We start from the raw sequence: 24,693 nt of genomic DNA on the forward strand, positions 1-24,693 counted from the left end.
AATATCATCAATACTGGATGAACATGATTTTCAATTACATATCCTCAGTGCAGCCCACAGCAAAACACTGCTATTTATCAGCCATCTTCTTGCACTTCATGAATATCTAACGCTGTTTCAAGTTCATATATTTTAACTATCTCTATTATTGACAATTTCAAGGGATTTTGATATTTTCTAATTAAGTTCAGATTTAGACTATTAAATGCAAAATGGTTTTCACAGAAAGGTGTGGTAAGTAATTGAAAATTCATGCATTGAATAAATGAATGTCGAAAGTCTAGCCAACTGTACGATCCCCTTTCATCTCTGCCCTCCCTCATCAGTGTAATGCAATTACTAAAATTAAAAGCCTACCAGTCACATTAATAGGAACCACATCTGTTTGGACGGCTTGTGCTTGTTGTCGCATTTTCTCTTCTGGCGTTGGCAGTGGGAGAGATTTAGTCCAGTTGGTTTGGGTGTTGATATCTGATAAGTCGTTTGTAGCTGGACTTTTAGGCCTTTTGATGGTAATAAGCTTTTCTTCTTCAGGGGGAGAGACAGGACACTACAAACAAAAATATATACAACACTGTGAGTTTACTACTAAAAAAAATAGGTAGGATTATGGTATTACTAAGGTGTTGCTGCTGCAGTCAGCACTGATTGCTTGTGGAGCAAAACACACCCTCACAAATATCACACTTTCACCTACATAAAGAGAAGTTTTAAACATACACAAAAAATGCACAATAAAACATCTAGTTTGCATTATTTCCAAGACATTTGATTAGTCTAAGGAATATACACCAATGAAGGAGAAAGGAGTGGTGTTGCACACAGCAAAGCACAGTCACTAATTACACCTTACACACTGACACTGCAGCAATTAGCCCTTCTCTCCCTGCACCAAGGTTTGGCTTCCCTTCCCCTCTCACTTCCTCATGCCCTATTAGGAGATGAGATTTGAGCACTGCTTTGCTCCAGCTGCACTAGGTTGCATGAATGTGTAAAGTCTCAGCAAGAATCCTGTTACCAAAAGACAGATTTTAGAAGAGCTCAGTAAAAGAACCAATCAGCCCACTCCACAGAATCATCACCCATGGATCAGTGAGGTAAGCAAGTAATTTTGCTTTGGTCTTGAAGAAACTCATGCCACAGTTCAAGGGGTTACCCATTTTTCAGGGGTAAAGCATTTAATATTATTAGTAGCCACAGAGCAATAATTTTAAAAGTCAGTTCTTCTCAAAGTGGCACTTTGAGCTACACTCAATTCCATGAAGTGTTTTATTTAAGAAAAAAAAAAAAAAAAAAAAGAAACAAACCACAAAACCCAACCAATAAAACAAAAATCTTTCTGCACGAGAAAAACAGGTTGCAGCAGCTTGTGCAAATCCCTCCACCAAAGTTGTAAGCCAAAAAAAACCATTCCTTTCGGGAAGCAAATCTGTTTTCATTACTAGGTCTTTGCCTGCATGACAATAATGGCAGAGAAAGCCATGGAGCAGCTTTTTACTGACTGGACAGTACTTGTCCATCACTGGGGCTTCTAGCAGGTGGTCACAAACCCAAGTGAACCTGAGAGAAGCAGCAAGGCACTTCAGGGAATCCCAGAAACAGGAGACAAGGAAAACCTGGAGGAAAACCAATCACAGTCTCCTTCTGCCCCCAGACAAAACAAAAATGAGACATGGAAGAGGAGCTTCACAGCATTTGCAGCACTAGCAGAGATTTCTCTGCAACCTGCCGACTCCTCTGCTTCAGAGGAGTTTGCTTTGGGACCTTCCTCCCTACCACCAGACCAGAATTACCCCCCTCTTTTCTCTATTACTCTCTCCCTTTGGAAAGTCAAATACTACTCAGAACAGGGTTGTCAGTAGTGGGCCACTGCCTCTTCCCCCCTCACTGCTGCACAGGCATGGAAGGAAACATCACAGCTGTTTATAACAGAAGGATTTTTTATTCTTGTGGGTGTTCAGAATAAGTGATCGGTTTTCTCTTGTACCTGAGTGCTATTCAAAAGACATGCCCAAACACTGTGCTACAACATCTGTTTATCATTTCTGATTTTAATTTTCTTCCTGTTACTATGAGGAGTTCCCACTGTTTATAAATAAATAAATAACCATTTATTCATTCTGTTATGCTTTGACTCTATATTCTTTAGGACACAGTCCAACACTTTAATAAATAGAAAATAAAAATAAAAGCCACTTCCAGGCAAAAAGTAAGAGAAAAGTAGAAACTATTCAAGCAACTCTAAAAAAAACACTTCAGGCAATGAAACCATTAATAATATTATTCTGTGGTTTGGAACCACACTTTAAAACATGGTAGTTTTTCTTCAAGGAAATAATCAACTTCTGACAGCCCTGAATTTTCTTCCTCCAGAGGCTGTGGAAAGGATAGATACTGCTCTGTAGGTAAGGGCTCAGCCCAGTGAAAGCCCTGGCAGTTCTATCAATACAACCTTCTTGGAGGACACCAGTACTTTTTCAGGCCTCTGCTGTTTCTAAAAGGCTCTAAACCCAAGTAATAATACAATGTGCTCATCTTTTTTCGAGAGTGTGTCCATACATTGTTTACATACATATACAGTGTGGGCACATATATATGTACTTACAAACACAAGGATTTTCCCACCTCAAATTACCCAAATTCATAAACACCTTCATTAACTTAAGAAATCTGGGACAGGCATGCCATTGAAGAAGGGAAAGCTGCCTCCAGGCCATGCTTCCCCCAGTTAGGTTTAAAAAGTGATCGAGAGAGAGAGAGAGAGAGAGAGAGAGAGAGAAGGGGTTTGTAAGGAACACGGCGGGGGGGGGGGGGGGGGGGGGGGGGTGATAGCCCATCTGCCACAGCACGCATGTGGATATGGACTTGAAGAAGTAAGCTAGGGTTGAGGCAAAGAAGTGTTGCTTTCCCTGGTCCACAATGAGCTTTTGTCCACCTGAATCAGAGAGACCAAGAGAGACACCTCAAGCACAATTCTGCAGTTTGTTTGGGGTGAGGATGAGCACCAGTGACCTTCAAATGCACTGCCTGCTTGACACTGTCAGCATCATTGTCACCTTCAGACTGCACTTCAGTGCCAGGCCTCAGCTGTCATGCAGCAGTCTCCAAGGGCTACTCCAGTCCGTTAAGTGGCAGAGATACTGGTTACAAAGCCATGCCTCCTTTCCAAGGAAATTACCCAAGCCAAGCAGAACAGGTTTTTTATTACAGTACACAAACAGAAAAACTGAAAAAGTGAAGCATCTGCTACAAGGGAATCCTAATTTTTCAAAGAATGTGAAACATCAATCAGAAATTTTGTAGAATTAGAAGCGGAGAAAATTTGGGACAGATGGAGGAAGACAGAAATAAGTCAGGTTATATGAGTATATAACCAATGAAAAGCAACTGAAAACTCAATGGTGCAGTTGAGTTCAAAGCAGTGTCAGTGAGAACAACCTACTGACATAGCACACATACACATACTTCCACAAAATAATTCAGTAGAAGAGATGGAAGTGGTTTTGGGTGTAGGCATAAGTGTTCACATTTCAAATGTAGGTCCATTTTCCATGGATCCTGAAGAAACATGACTGTCTCTACTTATATCCTTTTTTCCAAAGTACTCTCAGAGACAATGGTATACGAATGACAAAGCTGTGCACAGCTTTATTACACATAGAGGAAGGCAGCAACTCATCTTTCAGCCTTCTTCAGACAGAAATTATTCACCTCTTTAATCAGGATGAAAATGAGATTTACATATTTTTAGCAAACATTCCCAGATTTACGGGAAGCCTGCTGGAAGATGCAGTGAATTGCTCCTGTGTGACAGGAATGTCTTCTCTAGTCAGGTCTGCTACACTGGAAGAAGAATGAGGCATAGCTGATCATAAACTCTATGTTCATAACTTATCCCATTTTTAAAGCATCTCCGAGTCATAATAATTTTACTGCCAGTCTTAATGCCCAAATCCCTGGAATGGGTTGTTACACTTATCCCCAAAGGAAAATCTGTTGGAATTCATTCTTTTGCATGGACATGGTAAGGGATAAAGGTGGGATGTGAAAGCAGCAGCCTTGGACCTTGCAGTGTTTCCACAAACATGCACTAGGGGGGAAAAAAGCATGAACCTTCAAATGGCAGTTAAAATAAGAATCCAGGAGAAAAATGGCCTATAAATATCCTATAGACAAGCTATATGGCTCGGTGAGCTGGAGCCTCTCTGACACCTTGTTGACATATTGTCCCCCAGCCAACTCAGCTGCTGAGATACAACAAAAGAGTTTCACTATCTCAGCACTTTCATGCTATTTGAGAGGTCCCAGATGACAAATGAGTTTATGCTATGTATCTTGCAGCACTCTCTGCCTAAATAATCTGTTTATTTTAAATCTTTTTTATATAACAGGCGTTTATGCTACAGTATCTACAAAAGGATGGAACCTCCAGGAGAATTTAATCCATCCAAATTTTACTTTTCAGCAAAGAGACTTCAAAACTTCTAGTCATGCCATCCTACTGTCTACTAAAATCACTTCTAAAATCATAATTTATCAGAAAAACAAAATAAATGAAAAAAAACCAGTGTTGCAGGCAGCAGCCATATGAGTTCAGCTGTCTGTTATATTTGCCAACATCCTATTTCTGCCTCCAGTGTCTTACTAGGTTTGATGGCTTCAAGAGCCATTTTTCCAACACCAAGGGATCAAGACAACCAATAACAGGGAAAAGAAACCCAAGACCCAAACCTAGCCAACTGAGAATGGCACTTCACATGCCTAATTCAACCCATGGGGTTTCACACTGTCTCATGGAACACTGCCAGATTATAAATTTACATTAATTTACTTTAGATGAATTAGTCATTGACTCTTTTTGGTGTCCTCTAGACCAAGGTCACCAGTCTAGTTCCCTCAGTTTTCACAGACAATTCCATTTTATTACTTCTACACACACATCTCCAGCTGCACTAGCCAGCACTGCTATCGTACTAAATTCTTCACTTTATAACCGTCATTGTGTCTCAGTAAGGAAAGAAATTTTGTCAGTGAAATTACTGACTATCAAACAAGCACTGCAGAAATGTTATTTTCTTCTTCCTCTACTCTGTTGTAATGGGATAAAAACCACAAGAAGACCTGTACTGTTTGGAGCTCTAAAAGCCTATCTAATATTTGCCTTAAGATAAAGACCAATTAATTGTATCAAGGTAAAATTTAAAGATACTTTTTCCTGAATATTCTCTCAGCATTGGATGGAGTCCTTGCCCTTCAAGAATGTACCCAGTTGCTTTCTAAACTCATGTAACCTTTCAACATCCACAATTTACCCCTTACCATGCACAGTCTGAGTATGTGAAGAATTACCCTGTTTTCTTTGTTCAAAGTTTTCTGTACTCACCTCCTTATGCTTTGGCATTTCATGTATTATGAGCAGCTGTTTCAGCTCAGTAAATGGCACAGTATTTTAAAAAATCAAACCCCTGTAAACGGTATAAAATACATGTGCTGCTTACAAGAGCAGTGCCATGCAACTGCAGCAGAGGGGCAGGGAGGCCACCTGAGGACACCAGCACCATCTCCAGCTCTGCCAGACCTTACACCTCGGGGCTTTTTAGGCATTCCCACCTCCAAAACTGCAACTTTACCTCCTCTTAGCAGCAAGTAAAGTTTTGCATTAGACTTCCTCAAATCAATACAGTTAGAGCACTTGTTTCCACTTAAGATACTGAACAGTTTAGTGCAGAAATTGGAGAGATAACTAACAGTTCAGTTGATCACAGAGGCAAAAATACACTCTCACCCCATCCCACACCCCCTGTCCTCCAATAAGGGAAGTTAAGTGTTTCTTCACCCAAAGCATAACTATCAAAGCAAAGTTCCTAAGCCAAATGACATGATGTAGGGAAAAACACCATGAGTTTTGAGTGCACAAACATTTTCATAAATGGAATAAAGAAATAATATGTGCAATACTGTATGCTTGGCAGTAGGTATTCTCTGTAGTTCACATTTATCATTCAAGAAAGACACATTCCTCCAAATTAGTAGAGTTTTTCCTTGGCTAATTAAAAGCCAATGAAGCAGCCAATTAAATAAAACGTAACGCCCATTTGGGGAAGGGTTTCAAAGGAGACAAATGTTAATAGACAAAAAAGGGAATAAAAAACTCTGTGAACCAAGCAAATACAGGATTACTGTACTGCAGACAAAAAGGAGTACAGAGGAACACAAAAGAAGCAAACCTGGCATGGGACTCTTCTTTAATTGGTTTTTGTTTTTTTCTAAGCAGAAAAAAGCAGCAGGTAACAACTGAAGGCTAAGAGCAGAAAAAGACTGCATATAGGCTAAATACTACTGGTAACATCAAGCTGCAGATATGGCAGCTGGATGGTCCCACCTGTGGGCAAAGTACCTTGTTTTTCCAGGGAACCAAGTTACAGCAGGCGCTAATGCAAGACTGAGAGATGCAGTCTAACAGACTAGACTGTTGAGTGAGACAAAAAGAAACAAAGAGAATGAGTGGTAAAAAGGGAAAGAAAAAGAAGTAAGGAAAAAAAAACACACAAAAGACAAATACAGTTAATATACACATGCATACATTTCAGAACACAAGGAGAACTGGAATTTGATCATGAACATTTCAAAACATCTTTCACACTAGTAAAACGGAGTAATACTGAAGGACAGAATAGCTCCCAAGCTCTGTCACCAACAGCAGCATGTAAGATACAAGAAAGGAGAAGACTGGTCACAGTATTGAGATGTAAAATCCAGGTAAACCAATTTAATCACCAACAAACTCAATTAGGATCAGTACTACACTGGAGCTTGGCCTGTGTTCCATTAATCTAACTTGTAAGAATCAACATTAAAATGGCAGATCCAAACACTTTATTTCATATCAACTTCCACTCAGAGACTCCAGCTTTCTATGTTTTCTAATTTTGTTCATTCATTTGACTCATTCAACGGACTCATTTTTGAGTTGGGCCTGCTTCTCCTTAGTGGTTTTCCTTTGGAACAGCACATGTTCTGCTTATGTTAGACACTTCCTAAGCTGAACCAACGTACTTGGTGGTGTGACTATTACCCTCTGCTGACAGACATCCACCTCCACAAAACCTGAAAATGCTTGTGGATCAACACCTAACAGTGGTTTCATATTGTCTCCACTGTGGACAGACAAGCAGAATATCTGGCTATGATTTTTAGTTTTAGAAGCAGATTAAAAATAACAGGGAAAGCTGGTTTCCTTTGGGATATCACCCATTCTTTTTTCTGTAAGTTGGCAATTATATCAACCAAGAAGTTTATGAACAGTAAAGAGGTATTCATCCACCCATCATTATTTTGCTGTTCTCAAATTTCAGTTATTAAATACTGCATGCACAGAATTTAAATGTTGGCTTTTTTGCTTTAAATAGACAACAAAGCTTTCCTCTAGCAATAAGGAGTTCACATTTTGAATCACAGGATTTTTGGTGACCCCAGTTCCACACTGTTACAGAAGAACTCTCCTGACAGCTGAAATATGACCCCCTCAAGGCATAAGACTTATTAGAATTACTTGGCTCTTAACCAATAGGATAATAATTCAAGGTCAGAAATTTGTTGTGGTAAACATTCTAAAGAAAGTAAAAAATCTTCTAAAGAAAGATTAAATATTTACAGCCTTAAAAAAGAAGTGCCAATTAAACAGAGATATTGGTCAAAAAATTCCACAAAAAAGAAAGTTATACAATATTAATGGAGAATCACGCTACAGTTTACAAGAAATTTATGTCTTTGTGAGCTGGAAATAAGAGTGGCAGGGTTAAGGCGAAGGTTCTGAGATAATCAGTAACAGCCAAGACTGTCAGTTTGGCAGCTATCTTTCTCCACAGCTCTGAATCATCCTTTCAGCTACAATATTTAAAGGAACCTATTCCAATTTGAAATGAAAGTGCTATCCTATATTTAAAGCATACTTAGTTGCATTAATTTTCTCCAGAATGCATAGAAATTGTTAGTAACACATTACGTTAACACTCAAAAAACCCTTAACCAAGAAAGGATGACAGCTCTCAGTCTCCAAGAATTCCCACCCATGCTTATATACTTTAATGCAAATTGTTTAAAGGAAAGTGTACTTATATTTTTTAAATGTTACATTAGTTTTCCATGTGCAGATGGTTTTATGCTGCACAGCACTGGCCAGGACAAGCTGATGGCATATATGTATGCATTTATGTGCAGGACATTAATAGCAACAAACAAGGTGTTAATACTTTCCCCATTGGAAATCATAATTCCAGTGATCTCAGCAAGGTTTTGCAAATTACCATTATAATGTATTCCACAGTATGAATGTGCTTTACATTCTCGGCTCACTGCCAGTACATACCACACACAGCTAAACAAGATGCTCTGACATTCCCTGCCAATACCAGATAAAATGCAATCACCACCTGGACAAGAGACTCTACATATTCCACAATACCTCTTACTATGTGACTAAAACCCACGGAGGATAAAACTCAAAAACACTGTATCTACTAAAGTGCATTCTCAGGGTCTGCACATTTTGTTGATAAAAGTTATTTGGTCCATGTTACCACAGGGACATATGGTTTAGTAACAATTCAAAGAAATTAAACTCTGTTACAAACAAGGATATCCTCCCACTCTCGAAGCAAGAGCTGTTTTTGGCAACGTATTCTAGAATATCTCTCTTGAAAATGCTAGGAGCTCTGGCATTTCAGTTTTAGGCAGGCACACACCCCAGCAGTAACATCCTAAACCACTACACCACAGTCAGCTTTTCCTTCAGAGCCTACAGGCACAACAGACAAAGGCAGGAGAACAGAACTTTTCTTCTTCAGAACAGTAACACAACTTAGGAATTCTGTAATTGAAATCCATATAAATTCATGTACAAAGCAATATGGCTTCATAACTTTCTTAAAACTTGTGATCAACTGTTCCTTCTCTTTATTTTATTTATTTCTAGATTCTAAGAGTTGAGATGTGGGGATATAAGCAAGAAAATCATGAAGTAAACTGAAAGAAAGGCAATAAACCCAACTTACTGGACAATCTTCATTTTCTGGATGCCTTTACTAAACAGTTGTGATGCATTAGGACAAAACCCCTACCTAACTGAATAACCACCTCCATTAGCAATTCAAAGTGTGCACCTATCCAAGTTACAATTCAAGTATGCTGATGGCTGCTGAATAGCTCTTCCTGCAATTTAGCAGCTACCCTTGCTGGGGTCTTCCCTCCAGAACATTACCAAACCCCTTCTTTCACACTCTGAACATGCCAGTGGGAGCTGTGTATCACTGCATGGGTAAAAATGGGAGTTTTAAGACACTATGAAATTCAGATTAACTACTGTCACGGCAATTCAAAGAAATAAACATCTTTGTGATCCTCTAAAAATCCTGCCTTAGTTGAACAGTGTTATGGCAGGCAATTACCCTGCACCACACAAGTATTTTTTCCAGTGCTTTTCCCCCCACCATTACCTTTTGTTCGATTTCTTCATAATCATCCTGGTAACTTCCACAGATTGCACTGGAGGACGAGGAGAAGGTGGGGCCCTGAGAGTAATACTGCGAGCTCCGGTAGCCATCCCGCCGCAGCTTGTCACACTCTGCCAAAAGGAAGAGAAACAGGAGGTTCAATCATGGCAAGAGCCATTACTGCTTATGCTTGGTGTTCAATGGCATTTAAGTACTCAATGTTCTTCTGAAAATGTGTACCATGCATTAACATTGCCTGCCCCAAGTGACAGAACCCAAGGGCGCGTCCCTCATATTTGTATCTATGTTTCCTCCTCTCTCACATATGTGACATACGTAAGCCCACACAGAGCGTATTAACCCGGGCAACGGCAAGTGCTTTGGAAAGAAGGGGGAAAGAGATTTCTTTATTTATTTAAGTGAGGCCTGGCTCGGTGTCTTGACAGATGGCAGCATCTTGCAGGATGGGAGATGGATACATGAGAGTAACTCCAGGGGTCTCATTTGCCGGGCCGGTAGACATCTATTATATGCCTTACACTTGAAATGATGATGATGTTGCTCACTACTCAAGCACCATCTGCTAAATAACTTTGGCACTGACCACTTGTCTTGTCTTCCTGTCTGTGGAAGAGACCATTTACTATTATTTTGGAGAAAGGAATGCAAATCACAGGGATCTCAAAATTTTGTGTTGCTGCAGAGCACATGTAGTTTAATACTACAGAGTTTCTAAAGTTCATAAAGTGTTCAGAGCAGACATGCAGCCCCACTCACAATAGCCAAAATTCCAGTCAGCATAGCATCCCCCTCGCCAAGTTTTCCACAATCATCCTCCTGTCTCCTAATTGATATTCAGCGTGATTGTGCTAAAGAATAACAGACGCCAGAGCATAAGGAAAAATTAAATGTTCAAGATGCAGCAACCAAACTCATTCGACCAGTTAGCTTTACACTTTCAAAGACAGATATCTGAATCTGCTGAAAGATGATGGAAACAAGAGAAAAATTAAGTATTTGGTGTATTTCCATTTAAGGAAGTGAAATTTCTGCACAATACACAGGCACTATCACCACGCAAAGCACTTCTATCATCACTTGCTGGAGAAGGCTCTTCTGTGATTATATTATCTGTCTGCCTATCCTGATCTTCTGAATACTCCTTGAAATAGAAAAGATGCAGTGCTTATACCAAGGGCAACGTTTTAGAGAGGCTTTTACCTGGCAAATGATTAGGTGGACTTACAATGTGCATGTCCAGCATACATGACCTCTGTTATGCCCAGATGCTTCTGACACCAAGGTCTGGAGGATTTGTGCTGACAGGTTAACTGATCTACAGGAACCACAGATCTGTGAGGATTTAATCAATAAGGACTCTCCTGTATCTGCACATGGACACTGAGGAGGCAAGCTTACACTGACAACCAGCCACTTCCATTGGTGCAGGACATATGTCCTTGCCTATTATCCCTAGTGTGTCCAAAAGGGCAGTATGACAGGAACCTTTTCTTCTCTCTCCATTCAAGGACCAGCAGCAGTGTGGGTTTTGAGATCCAAATCAATAGCTGTATCTGAAGATCAGAGGCCTGGAAACCCAGTTTACCCATTCCACATGTGTGAGCATGCTGACATTGTGCACATCTGGCCAACTGTTGCTGTACTTCAGGGGGGGGCTGAAAAATGACTGTCAGCAACCACAGCAAAGCAAATTCCTCCACCGCCGTTCCAAATTTGGTACTGGATCCAGCCAGATCCAGCACATAACACTCACAGATGTGAGCACCCTGATGGGTTGTTTGTTGGTTTCAGCTACAAATGAACAGGCTAAACGAACTGTGGCAGAGCAAGACAGTCCAAAGACTCGCATCAACTTGTAGCATGGTTAACACGCAAAGTTGTCAGCTTAGGCACTGCAACTTTTACCTTTAGAGGAATCATCAATCACTGCCAACAAACATGAATACAACCTAAGGGGGTGTGCAAGAAGGCCATTATTTTTCCTCCCATTTTTGGACTGAGGCTTAGAGTCTTTGCTGGCCACTCCTGACACTCTCCAACATCAGACATCATGGCACACCCCCAAAAAAATCCTGTGGTGGTCTGACCTGGGCTAGATGCCCACCAAAGCTGCTCTATCACTCTCTTCCTCTGAAGAGAGCTGGGCAGGAGAGAGAAAATATAACAAAAGGCTCATGAACTGAGAAAAGGACAGGGAGAGATCACTCACCAGTTAAAACCACAGGCAAAACAGTCTTGATTTAGGAGACTTGGTTGAATTTATTACCAATCAAAATAAAAGCATGCTAATGAGAAGTAAAGCAAATCCTAAAAAACAAACTCCACCCACTCCTCCCCTCATTCCCAGGCTTAACTTTATTCCCAACTGTCTACCTCCTCGGCACTCAGCAGCGCAGGGAGATGGAGAATGAGGGTTATGGTCAGTTGATCATGTTGTTCCTGCTGCTACCTCCTCCTCAGGGAGGTCATTCCCCTGCTTCAGTGTGGAGTTCCTTCCTTGGGAGACAGTCCTCTAAAAACTCTCCAATATGAACCCTTCCCATGAGCTACAATTCTTCACAAAGTGCTCCAGCAGTGGTTCTCCCACGGGTGCAGTCCTTCAGGAACAGTCTGCTTCAGTGGGGGTTCCCTACTGTGGGTCAGAAGTCCTGCCAGCAGATCTGCTATTGCTTGGGCTTCTCTATCCATGGATTCTCAGGGCCTGTCAGGAGCCTGCTCCAGTGTGGGCTTCCCATGGAGTCACAGTTGTCACAGGACTCTTATGGAGGTGACAGGCTCCTCTGGAGCGTGACAGATGAATGCTCTAATATTAATTGTTTGACCTTATTTATTTTCCTAGCCAAGAAGATTAAGATGATGAGTAGTGCACCTCATGAAGCCCAGAAAAGCTCCAAAAACTTAAGGAAATCAATGCTGAAGATTCAATTCCATCAGAAGCTCAAGTAGACTATCAATAACAACCTGTCAGCTTATCAAGCTCACAACCTCCCACGGTCCCCAACACAAAATCCACGTAACTTAGAAGTTATTGCTGATGAAGTCAAAATTGCCAAAAACTGCTAGGTGCAACCAAGAAAAAGGTGGTTTGTCCCCAAGAACAGCTTTTTATGTTCTGTAACTGTACATATTGCAGCACAGCAGGAAACACACTGTGGATGGCACCCAAGGCAAACAAATCTCACCAGAGGCTTTAGGCAGACATGTTTTACTGTATGGTGCAACAGCCTACAAGCACAACACAAGGTCACACATTGCACCTGAATGAAGGTATCATGCTGCCAAACCAAGGGGGGCAACTGCTGTCTAAAAACTGTTCCAGCTAGAGGCTCCTCCCCTCCATCTCCTTACTCTTACTAGAGGTGCACACAGTGTTCTGTAATTAATGAGGTTCACATTTTTCAGATATAGGGGTTTTATTTTTGTAAAAAAAAAAAAAATTAATTAAGAAGCTAGACATACTTACTCTAGGAGACACTCCAGATACTTACTCTTGGAAAGCCTCCCTTCTTCCCAAAGGAACAACACATTGTGCTAGTCTGAAAGCCCCAATTAGAAAAGAGCACTATATACTAAGTGAAAAAGTTCTTACGGTTATGCATGTTATTTCAGAGATGTCCGTACTGAAGCTGACAAGGTAACAGAAGGATCCAGCCAGTTCCAGTTATTAAAAATCTTAATTTTAAAGAATGACAATACAGTAGCACCAGTTGAATCAGGGACATACACTCTCTTGTATAATTTCCCACATTATACAACATTTCAAAACCATGCACAGCTTTTCCGTATTTCCACCAAAGAACTGCCAGGTGGAACCCCAGGACGCTGCATCAGGCAGGACACAAACATCTGCTCCTGAGGGTGTGCTCACCAGCCCAGATCTGCAGCACATGCTGCAGGCAAGCTGCAAGTCATCATTTTCACATAAATCTGATCTGAAAAGTGCAACAATATGATTATGCCCCAGATGAACCAATTTTGCTTACACAAACATTAATTCCAGGAAAATCAGGAAAGTGTTAGTGCGTTGGCAATTGCAATTGGTGGCTGCACTGGGTACTGCCAGAATTCAAAAGTCTGAAGCTACTTCCCTCTCCTTCATCTCCTGACCGATTGCTTCTGAGGCAAAGTGCACAGGGACACTGCCTGTCACCTTCTGCTACCCTGCAAGTGCTTTTCTGGCTAGGTGAAACCATACATTTGTTCTTGTTTTTCTTCTATACTAGTGATACATTAAATTTTGGAACCTCCTCTGTATTAGAAGTACTGCTCAAAAACTACTGTCATTAGATTCTATAATAATTTCTTTCCACTTATGTGGTACAAGTGAAACCCTGCCTAAAAAATTAAATATTTCCTGAAATTTTTCCTTATGTTTTGCTGTTCAGAGGGTGGTTTTAGTTAAGCGTGAAGAAAGTACGTGGGAAATGCAGATGAAGCCCTTTTAAGGGCCCCTTCATCATTTCCACAGTTATTAGAACAGGCTTTGGGAGACACAACCAAAGCAAATGTGTTAAAGCTGTCAGTGCCCAATACAATCATGCCCAAGTCTCTGCTATATACTCAAATACTCATATATTTCCTTAGGATTGCAGTACTGCAGCCTTTGCCAAATCTTGGCATCAGACAGAAGCATGCTGGGGACATGTCCTGTGCATCACTCATTTCTGCTCTCTTCCACCCTGCTAAAGAAGCTGGGGAACAGGCAGGTACCTGCAGCAGCAAACCGAGAGCAAAGGCTCAACCAGCCATATGCAATTCTGCACCAGAGCTTCGAGCCATGGCACAGAATTCAGCACTGTTGTGAATAACTCCACCTCTCCATATAAAAGCTTACGGCCTTTGTGACAGATTGTCAGGCCAAGGGTATGAAATTACCTCTGAGGCCTCTCAGCCCAGCCCTCTCTATTACATACAAGGAACTCATATGCGCCCCTGAGTTGGCAACACACACAAGTCTCAAACACAGAGGCAATTTCCTGCTTTCCCAACAACTGAAATCATATTCTCGCATGATAATTTGAGGCACAATCACGGGAGTGAACAGAAGGCACAGCACTGATACCTCAGTAATTCGTCTGACATGGAATTACCATGGTAAAGCAGGATTAACGTTTACCTTGTCAGACCTACATGCCACACCGTGCCACGACAGATGGAAGGCTGGGTTTGCTGGGAGGGGACCGGATGCACAGGCTCTTCTCCTCTCCTTTAACCAACCTGGGTAACATTTTGTACCTGCTGAGCTTCCTAGCCATAAAACTTGTTGCCATATCTTGAAGTTTTTATGAAGGAAAATGCATTACCCTGTCAGAAGCAGAACTGGTCAGAGCGACATGGATTCAGTTCTTTTCAGAAGTTGTGGTTTGTATTTTTTTACTGTAAATGAACTGTGCAAAAGTGTTATTTATAACAAGCCTCTTCCTAAAACAATTATTTTGCCTGTCAGTGTTAGTGTGCCCCATATGTAGCTGTCTGCAGGGAGAAAAGCCTCCAGGTGCTGGCTTCCACAGCTAGAGCCCGTCTGAGCCTGAGACCTCTCCCGAAGGCAAAGCCCCAGCAAGAGCACAGAGCCACAGATTTATGCCACCATTCTGGACCAGTCCTTCACGTCTCAGGCCGGAAAGTGCAGCCATCACTCATTAAATTAGCCCTAATGGGATTACTCTGATTACTCCTGTAAGCAAACACTGCTCACATGACTGTTGCAGGATCAGGCCTTAAGCTCTGTAGCTGTCTACATCCACGTGTACACACTCAGGCACACTCTCACAAGCATATATTGAAGAGGCTAAAATTAAAAAACTAAAATCCACATTTTTAAATATTTATTAGTAATCAGCAAAGGTACTAGCTAAAGAATTAAAGTACCATGATATTGACTAGTATCAACTTAGAAACTTGGCATCAAAGTTATTCAGACATCTTAATAGCTCCAATTAATTTGGAACAACTTCCCATCCAATTGCATGGGTCAAGCAATAAAAAGACAGGAAAATTATATCCTGGAAACATCTAAATTTGCCCTGTATGCAAGAACAGGACCTGGAACTCAAGACTAACTGCTAAAGTCCAAGGAGATTAAAATAACATGTAAGTCGGACCAGGAGCAGATGGGCTGCCTGCCTGGCTTAGCTGCTGAAACAAAAACTCCCAGGTACAAATGTAGAAAGGGGAAAGACCAGCACACACATCAATTACTTTTATATCACCTCTTGCTGTCTCCTTGTCAGCAAGAAGGGACATGTGACAAGCTGACAGCTTCATCTGCATGCTTGAAAAACTATCTCAGCTGAAGTCTGAGTGACTTCTTGGCAGAGCCTTTCATGTTGGAACTTGTATTTTTCTTTTTTTTTTTTTTCTTTTTCTTACTACGGAGAGGCTATTAACTGCTCAAGTCAGCTAAATTGTCAACCAGAGAAATAAATCTGCTGACTAGTATATTAAAACACATTTATCCATTCTTTGCACATATCACTGGAAAACCACTCTACTCCCCAGGACCAGAAACCTTTTTTTTTTTTTTCAGTCTTCAAACACTGTAGTTAACTTCTTCTGTAAATATCCCCAAACCATGTTCCTCCTCAGTCACGACTACAAACACTGTCTTACAAGTAGCTTTTCAAAATTTCACCTAAAACCAGACAGACTGCGGTACAGTATACATTTGTCTTGTAAACTCAAACTGTTCAAAATTACCTCTTACTTTACAGGTGACACTGCACTTTAATAATCAAAGTATCAATATTTTTGGTTTTAAAAGAAATTACTTTCACCACTGGGAAGTAACAGCATATAAATTTACTTGCTAGAGACTTTGAATTTGTTTTTCCAGTTGAGTTGAGACAACTAAGATCTGGTGGGCTTGTGACAGACAGGTGTGGGTGTTGAAGACCAGGATTTCTGAGCTGGCATTGCTGCATCTGAGCAAATCATGTTGGGTTAGATCCAGGCAAAGACTTCCTTCCTGCAGTCAGACAGGGCATGATCTCAATTTCATGTATGTGCCTCCTAAATTCAGAGCCCAAACAGGTATGTACACACTGCCTGCAGCACAGGAATACACAGAAAGGCACTCAGGATAAATCCAACTAAGGAAGAACTTGTAACTCTCATCATCACCACGCCAGTAATGGCTGGGGCTGGGTCCAGTGCTGCAAGGCCTTCTCATGAGGGGCAAGAGAACCTAACAGGGTTCTGTGGATGATGTGCTTTTGCAAGTTAAAAGTATTTTTCATTTAGATACAAATTTAAGTTTTTTACAGATGAGGTGGGCACAGGCTAAATCTCAGCTTCCTAATGGTGTTCTCAGAACACTACGCAAAAGATTGTCCCCTGTAGAAGCCAGAGTTGTGCTTTGTTTGGGGCTGTCATATGGTCTGGGGCTAAGTACCAACACACACTCTGAGCACTGAACCAGGACCTCTTCAAAAGGCATGGCTGCCTCTCTGCCTGCTCACAGCACTGTGGTAAGACGTGGATAAAACCAAGGTAACACCTGACTATGCAGTTAACTGGGGAATTTCAGGGAGGTAACTTTCCAAGATAAAGAGCTTGTTGAGAATTATTATGCCTGGGACTATAATTAAAACAGACACCCTAGTTCAAAGGTTTCTTTGGTTAGTAAATCTAACTGAAATTACTACCTTTCACTCTGTGCCTCTTTATGGTTCCCTCATTTGTACACTGGGGTTAAGAATGCAGAGTTCTCTGTGTGTAGATGAGACAGGCTATATAAAAGCTCAGCTGTACAAAGGCAATCTTGTTTCTCACAAATATCTCAAGTTAAACATGACTTCAAAAAAAGCAGCTCAATTTAACTCCAATACAGCACCTATTTTTGTCTCTGGATCTAAATATGCAGCAGACAGCTTGCCTCTACCACTTCACATTCCTCCCAAAAATACACTCAGCTTGGATCATGTCCCATTTTCTTTAAATGTATAAATCCCCATATCATCTGCAGAACTTTGACTATCACAGAGACTGCTTCCATATCAAAGCTTCAAAATATGTTGTAAAGCCACAGCAATGATGCACTTGTGCAACCACTGAACTGTAACCAATGCTGACTGCAAAGCAAGTTCATGAACTTCAGCTGTGATATATCCAGTGCACCATATTTTGTTCAGACTCCCAGTTAAAGGGGTCAGGGATTTCAACAGATGGAGTACTGTTGCCACGCAGCTGAAAAAACTCCTGCTCAACAGCTCAATTAGGTGCTCTGGCTAGTACCAGCCTTTGCCAACCCAGCCAACTTCCTTATTATTCCCATCCCTTACCCCAGAATGCAGTTTTATACTGGTATTTCTATATCTTTTATCAGTACATACAGAAAAGCCCAAGAAAAATCCAGAGACAGTGAACACCGGTACCAACATATTTCTACCACAAGCACCATTTAAAGTGGCAAGTGGCAAAACAAACAAAGATCACCGGCAAAATTTCGTTTTCTTCAAGGATGTCTCACTTGATGAGTAAGAACTTGAAAGGTCCCTGAGACTTTTTAAAAGACTACTTTGCATATTCTCTCTCATTAATAAGTAGCTATGCCCAGCCACACAGGTAGCTTTTAAGGTCAGATGCCGTCCAGAGATACCAGAATCAAAGATGTCTTGGGCTCCAGTGGGATGAAGGTAATGCTAACACAGGGCTGTTGGACTGTGATAGAGAACAATGTGGCATGGTGACTTCAAAGAAGTATTACTGAAAGTGAACAAATGTATTTATGTTAGGTCTATTTCCCCCCTACACACACAAATGTTGGGAAGCATGTCCTGCCATGTAACTGGAGGCCAGTTGGGCTGGGAATCCCACCCTTCCAAGCAGCTTCAGGGCTCAGCTGTGCAGACACTTAAAGCAGCACAAAGATGGGGCAAGGAAGTGCAACATTACAGGAAAGCAATCTCACAGATTTATTTTCAAGGGTCCAAATCAGATGCAAGTGTTTAAGAAGGACCCATATTAAAAGGAACTCTTAAATGTCAAAATACTGTTAACAGGGTCAAGTAAATGCAAACACATTGATCTTTCCCTTCTTTCTTGGAGTTTTAAAAAAACAAATACATTTAATACCAACCTTTAATTCCCCAGGTGATCTGCATGATTTAGCGATAGAGAAAACCTTTCTAATGGCACCAAATGCAACAGCCAATGCAAATTATATTTGTTAACAAGCTGTCACTAGGGAGTGCTCAAAATAATTATCACTGTTTGTCTCAAGTTAATTTGAATTTTTGCAAGTGCCTTATACGACTGCATTTAGTGGTGACAAGATGTCTTAAGTATAACAGTGTATTTGCTTCCTTTTCTATCTTTGATGCTTGCATTAAAATAACACTCCCTGCTTTTTCTCTAGTGTTTTTAATGAATATTTGCTGTTTCTTAGACAACTGAACACAGTTAATGTAAAAATATGAAGGGATTTTTCACTGCTCTTCCTCCTAGGACATTTTAAATTTAAAGCTATCTCAAATGCTGGCAACAAGCACATAACATCCTAAATCTAAGAGAGTAAGGAGGAAGAAAAGCAAAAAGGAAATCAACTGAAAGTTCAATATTCCTTGTGATGGAAGTCACTTTACCTAGTATTCAAATACCTGCTACAGAGAGTTAACAGTTTCAATTTATTCTTTTTACTAAAGGCATGGATCTGAAATGGGTTCAATAATCCGTCAGGTATAGTTGCCTAAAGAAAAACATTCATCTAGTTTAGGAAAAAACCCAGTATTATTTTGAAAGAAATATTATCTTCTTTAAGCCCTTTCACTGGAATTGCTTTCACTCCTCATGTGTATCATGCAATCAATCTACATATAACCACTCTTTATGTTTCTACACTCAGCACTGCACTATATAAACTAAACCTAAAAATAGGCCACCTAGATGCTTCCAAGTAGCTCAACTTTGCAGCACAAGACCAGCTTTCACACACATGCAGTGCAGCCTCTTGGTCAAATTCTGTTTTGTCTCATTTGAGTGTTTCCTTTTTGAAATTCCTTATTAGAAAGGGCAGCTGGAGTATGGAACTTGGCCAAAACCATCAACAGATGTAGGGTGAATTAATTCAGTAACAGTAAAAAAAGCAGGATACATGAGCAGAAGCTCTGATAGTGACTTGACAATTGAAACCAAAATAATGAAAAATAGGTTGATTTCTATTTTTTGATTTTATAGCTCCACGGCCTTTCAGGAACATATGGTCTACTCCTAGCCTTTAATGGCCTTTTACTTCATTAAGGTTTCCAGTTGGTAGGGAGTTTACATCTTGACATCTCTCTGAACCTGAACCAGAGCTATTATCAATATGAAATGGTTTCTCCTTATTTTGCAGCTCTTTAATGAAACATAAGATTATTTTAAGTCCATAATCTTCTCAGGAGGATTATCGACTAGTAGGTCTGACCCTAATATTGCTCATCTGAACAGTGATCTGCCAGATGCACTGAGGAAACAAAGGCTAAATACATACCTGTCTGGAGGGTCTTGAAGAAAGACATAATAGAGGCTTTATGACTAACTACTTAAATCCTGTTTTATTTGACAATGCTAACCAGATGTCTTCTGGAAAACAAATCAAGTGTTTCAATCACTGCTGCTTAAATACATTCCTTGAATTTGGCCAACAAAGCTAAACAGAAGCCAGAGTCAGCCAAATCCAGCTCTTCAGAAGATGAGATAATAAATGAATCATCGCAGGCACTGGAACAACGAGCCCTATATTACGTACGTAGCCTGAATCAACACAATTACCCTGGGGGGGAGGGCACAAAGCACAGGCAGTTGTGCAGGAACTTTCAGCAGCTACAGACTGAAAAGGGGTATGAAAGTCAGCGTGTGGACTGCTCCCACTACTTACAGCAACACCTTCCTCAGTACATATCTGACACCTTGTTATCTGCTAGAATGGACAACCAGTCTGGGCAGGGACCAGCGAGTGTGTGACAAGACACTGCCCTCATCTGCAACTTCAACAGTGCAGAGAGTGCCCACAACTCTCTTCAGGAGATGGGTATCTCCTAACAGCCTGGTATCATTTCAGTCTAGCTGTGTCTGACCTTTAACATCAGTACAGTTATTCCATCCCTGCCCTTTATGCCTGTCATCTCCCACCTCATGAAAAAATGACAACACACAGCAGTGGAGACTGTACTCCCCCACTTTTTTTTTACTTTTTTTTTTTTTAATCAAAAGTGCTCTACATTGCTAATTGCAGAACTGGAAGAGAAGTGCCTCTTGGAAATTCCACTATACATGCCCTGCTCTGGTTCCCATCACTACAACTGACATATATCCACATTTGAGTGAGAATTTAGAATAGTTCAAAAATAACATAAACTAAGAGTTCAAGTACATGGTAAGAATTCTTTTTTCTCTTCCTTCTCTTCATCATGGCTTGAAATATTATCCCAGGCCAATGCATTCCAGATTAAACTTTAGGCTTTCCTTTTAGGACACTGGACCTCCACCTGTAACACACTGTTGATTTCACAAACCTGCTCAGAAGGTAAACAGGCTCATCTAAAATACACCCCAAGCAGTTAAATAAAACAACACTTAGAATAGTGCTGCATCTCCTCCCCATCTTCATGCCTCATGCCTTACTGCTGGTCAATTTTAGAGTCTAACACACTCCACAAAATGAGGATTAGTCTCAATTTACTTTTACTGCCAAATATTTGTGTCACTGCTATGTACTGCAGCTGTTCCATCTGTGCTCCCAGCTGAAGACCGCTGTACTTCAGAGACTTGCTCAGATACTGGTTCCTCAAACAGGACCATGCAAGGAGCCAGATCTGTCAATGCAGGGATGGGAGCTGTTTTACAGTGCTCCCCTACCCACTGAGCCTCTCAGCCTTATGGACCAAGAACACTGCAGTCTGTGGCACTGGGCCCTTCAGCACAACAGCCTGCCTTAAGAAACAATGCCAGATAACAGCCTTCCTAAGAAACAATGCCACTCTGAACAACATCAAACCCACAAGCTCTGCTACTGCCCAGACCACACCCTCAGTGCTAGTCCAGACACTCAGCAGACATTAGCAACGTGAGACTAGCCAAGGCTCGTAGTCCCTCAGCCTTGGAGCAGAGCACACAGCAAGGGAACAGGATTGATTTGAGGATCCTGGCCCCATGCAGAGCCTCAGCTCTTCCTTCCCATCTGTCGTCTCCACCTCCTGTTTTCATGACTTCCTAGGACACAACAGGGACACAAAGCACAGACTCACATTAAGACTCCTCAGTGGTTAATACCTTTTTGTTTCTATCTGAACATCTGTATTTTGGGAAACACCTTTCATGAAGTGCCTGTGAAAGCTTTAAGAAGAGGCCATATAGGACAGGGTTTCAGGAAAGGCCAGCCAGAGCAGCTTGGCCCTGAGGGTAAGAAAACACACATCTTGCATGGTACATGTCACTCCTTTTGCTTCAGCAGGCACTCCAAGGTCCTGCCTCCTTCCCCAAAGAATATGAGGGTCTGCTTTATCCAATGCAAACAAAACACTAAGAAGAAATACTGTATCTATTACCACAACCCAAGAACCACATCATTTTCTAAACATTTAAATCAAATTGCAATGGTATCATGACTGAAGTGCAGCTGAAGCCATCACATTAATCCACAGAGACCTTGCATTTAAAATGAAGTAACACAGCCTGGGTTTAATATATCAAGCCATTGGTTTTAGTCAATAACAACTCTAAATTTCAATATAGGTTACATATAGGTTATATGTCTCAAGAATAGACAGACTAGCCTCACGAACGTTCCAGGTTCCAGGCACTTCATTTTCTAATACAGGTTACTGGACAATACTGCATTTTAAAACTTCAGAGGGCAGCAGAGCACCTGCATGCCTCAAATAGCTTTACCTCAGTTATGAGCACATTTGAATGAAAGATCTCACCACTTATACTTGAAAGTAGCTTCATAAAGGAAAAGCACAGTTTCCTTTAAAGCAAGTATTTAAAAAAGCACAATTATTTCCCCTTAATTTCAAAAGGATAAAAGCCTAGTTCATAGGTAAAAACCTAAAATACCTCCCTATGCAACATCTACTGTCACATACAGCATCCATTTCCATAGTGTTGATAAGCAGGGAACATACCAATATATAATATACAAAGTAAAACAATCAGCTGCACAAAAATTAATCAAGATCTTTCCCTCCTACAAAAATAACACTGCTTCACAAAAAAGTATGCAGAGATCAGCACACGGTGTACTTAATTTTTTCAAGACACTTTAAATACTAATTATTTAATATCTCTAACTTTTTATCCTTGAACCCATTTAAGTAGCAACATTAGCTTCTACTTCTTAAGTGGTACTTAGAAGTTTATTCTAAGTAACAGACAGCTTCTTATTTATTTCCATAGTTTTTTTATTGGGTCCACACTGTAAAGAATTTGCTATGAAAATTGTACCAGAACAAACAGTTTGCCCTTGCACTGTCTTAAAAGCTAGCCAGGATTCCATCTGGTTACTATTAGATGGGTGAAAACACCTTGATAGAAATACTTTGCTTGAATTATTTTGAAAGATTTTATACACTTGATATTTGACAGGTGATTTAAATGTGCTCTACATGTAAATTAAGATTTGTTACCTAAGTTTTCTACTTCCTTTTCCATTTACAGGGGAGCCACGTGTGTAGAAATAAATAAATAGTGTTCAATCAAGCTGCTATAGCTGCTATCTACCAACAACATCAGCTGTCATAATGTGAACAAGAACAGGACTGGAAAGCTTTCAAATCTGTCTTTTGATGGTCTGAACAACAGCTGCTAACTCAGTCCTCATGACTTCGTTATCAGGTTCAAGGGGACCACCAGAGGTTCTTTCTTCCTTCCCAACCTCCTCTAAAGATAGTATTAAATATACACAATGACTTTTGAGTAGTGTTTGTCTGACCTATTCTTAAAAACTTTAAACTATTTCATAACCCCCAAAATTTATGCAGGGGGCGGGGCTGTATTAAATACCTTTGCCCTCATACGTCTCCACGGCTGTACATGCCTACTGCTTAACTTCTGACTTAGCATAAAGCAATAACTATATTTGCTTTAGTTCTACTTCTTCCCAGTTTCCCTTTGCTGTCACTGTTTTTTGGAGACAAAAGCGATTCATCCCACTTTCTGCACAGAATACAGCGCATTTTGTCATCCAGTGTCATTCTTTCCCCACCACCCATACAGCATGCAGGTCACACACAGCTGTCCTACTGCTCCAGGTTTACCTCAGCCAAAGAATGTGAAACACCAAAAGGATGGCAAACTGCAAGCTTTGTCATAAGGCCAAGACATGCAGAACTGAAGTCCCCATGCTAGCCCAACGGTGCTGCTCATAACACTACTTCAAGTTCTTCTGCCTTACAGTCACATAATTCCTTTCTACCTATTAAAGAAGCTTTAGAAAACTTTGGTTTTTCTAAAGAAACGGGTGGAAAATCAGTTCAGCAGTTCTCAAAATTATGTCACAATTCTGACACAATTCTGCTTTTACACTGAATGAAACTGCTCTGGATACAGAACTTTTAACTGAAATCTCCAAGGCACCAGCGCCTTCCTGATTTCACACTGCTGGTTGAAGCAACAGCACAGTAAAAGTGATAAAACTTTACTCAGTGCCTCTCTTAATACTACTCATGCTGTAGCTTCTTAGGACAGTTCCAAGCAACAGCAAGGAGTTATTTTAAAACTGTACTTAGGGGAAAAAACCAAAGCATGGCTCCAGGAAAGAGCTTGGGGTTAAACAAATAAGTAAATAAATAAATAACAGAGTTGCATTCACTAAGTCAGCAGTTTGATGTCTGGTGAAGGTATCATCAGTTTCTCCTCTCAGTTACTACTACCCTGAAAGCATGAAACTGAAACTCACTTCATTACCAAGTGGTCTTACATCAGGTACACAAGCCAGGCTATTTAACACAAATGGCTAACTAGCAACTTGTAGTAGTAATCAATAGCTTCTTTCTTATAATGAGCTGCACCTCCAGAGAAAAATCCCACCAGACCAAAACAACTCCAGGTATGTAAGAAGGGGAAGCAGCATGTATTACGTGGTTTCAGACAAATATATTAGATATAAATGTGTTTAAACAGAACATGAAACTGCAGTAGTTACATTTCTGATAAAACTCAAGAAAACCAGTGCATTTTAGCCTGTGCAGGTTTTTGGGGTTTT

General features: G+C 40.6%; 1 protein-coding gene across 1 annotated transcript in view; it reads right to left on the bottom strand.

The window, feature by feature from the left end:
• The window catches only part of NHSL1 (NHS like 1), a 175,432-nt gene that overhangs the window by 23,610 nt on the left and 127,129 nt on the right, over positions 1-24,693 (bottom strand). The window contains exons 3-4 of the mRNA XM_059468959.1: positions 9,495-9,622; positions 358-550 (exon numbers count right to left, since the gene is read on the bottom strand). Of these exons, the coding sequence (XP_059324942.1) occupies positions 358-550; positions 9,495-9,622 (321 nt within the window). The remainder of the gene's footprint in view (positions 1-357; positions 551-9,494; positions 9,623-24,693) is intronic.

The sequence above is a fragment of the Ammospiza nelsoni genome, chromosome 3 (assembly GCF_027579445.1).
Source record: "Ammospiza nelsoni isolate bAmmNel1 chromosome 3, bAmmNel1.pri, whole genome shotgun sequence".
In the NCBI taxonomy this organism is placed as follows: Eukaryota; Metazoa; Chordata; class Aves; order Passeriformes; family Passerellidae; genus Ammospiza; species Ammospiza nelsoni.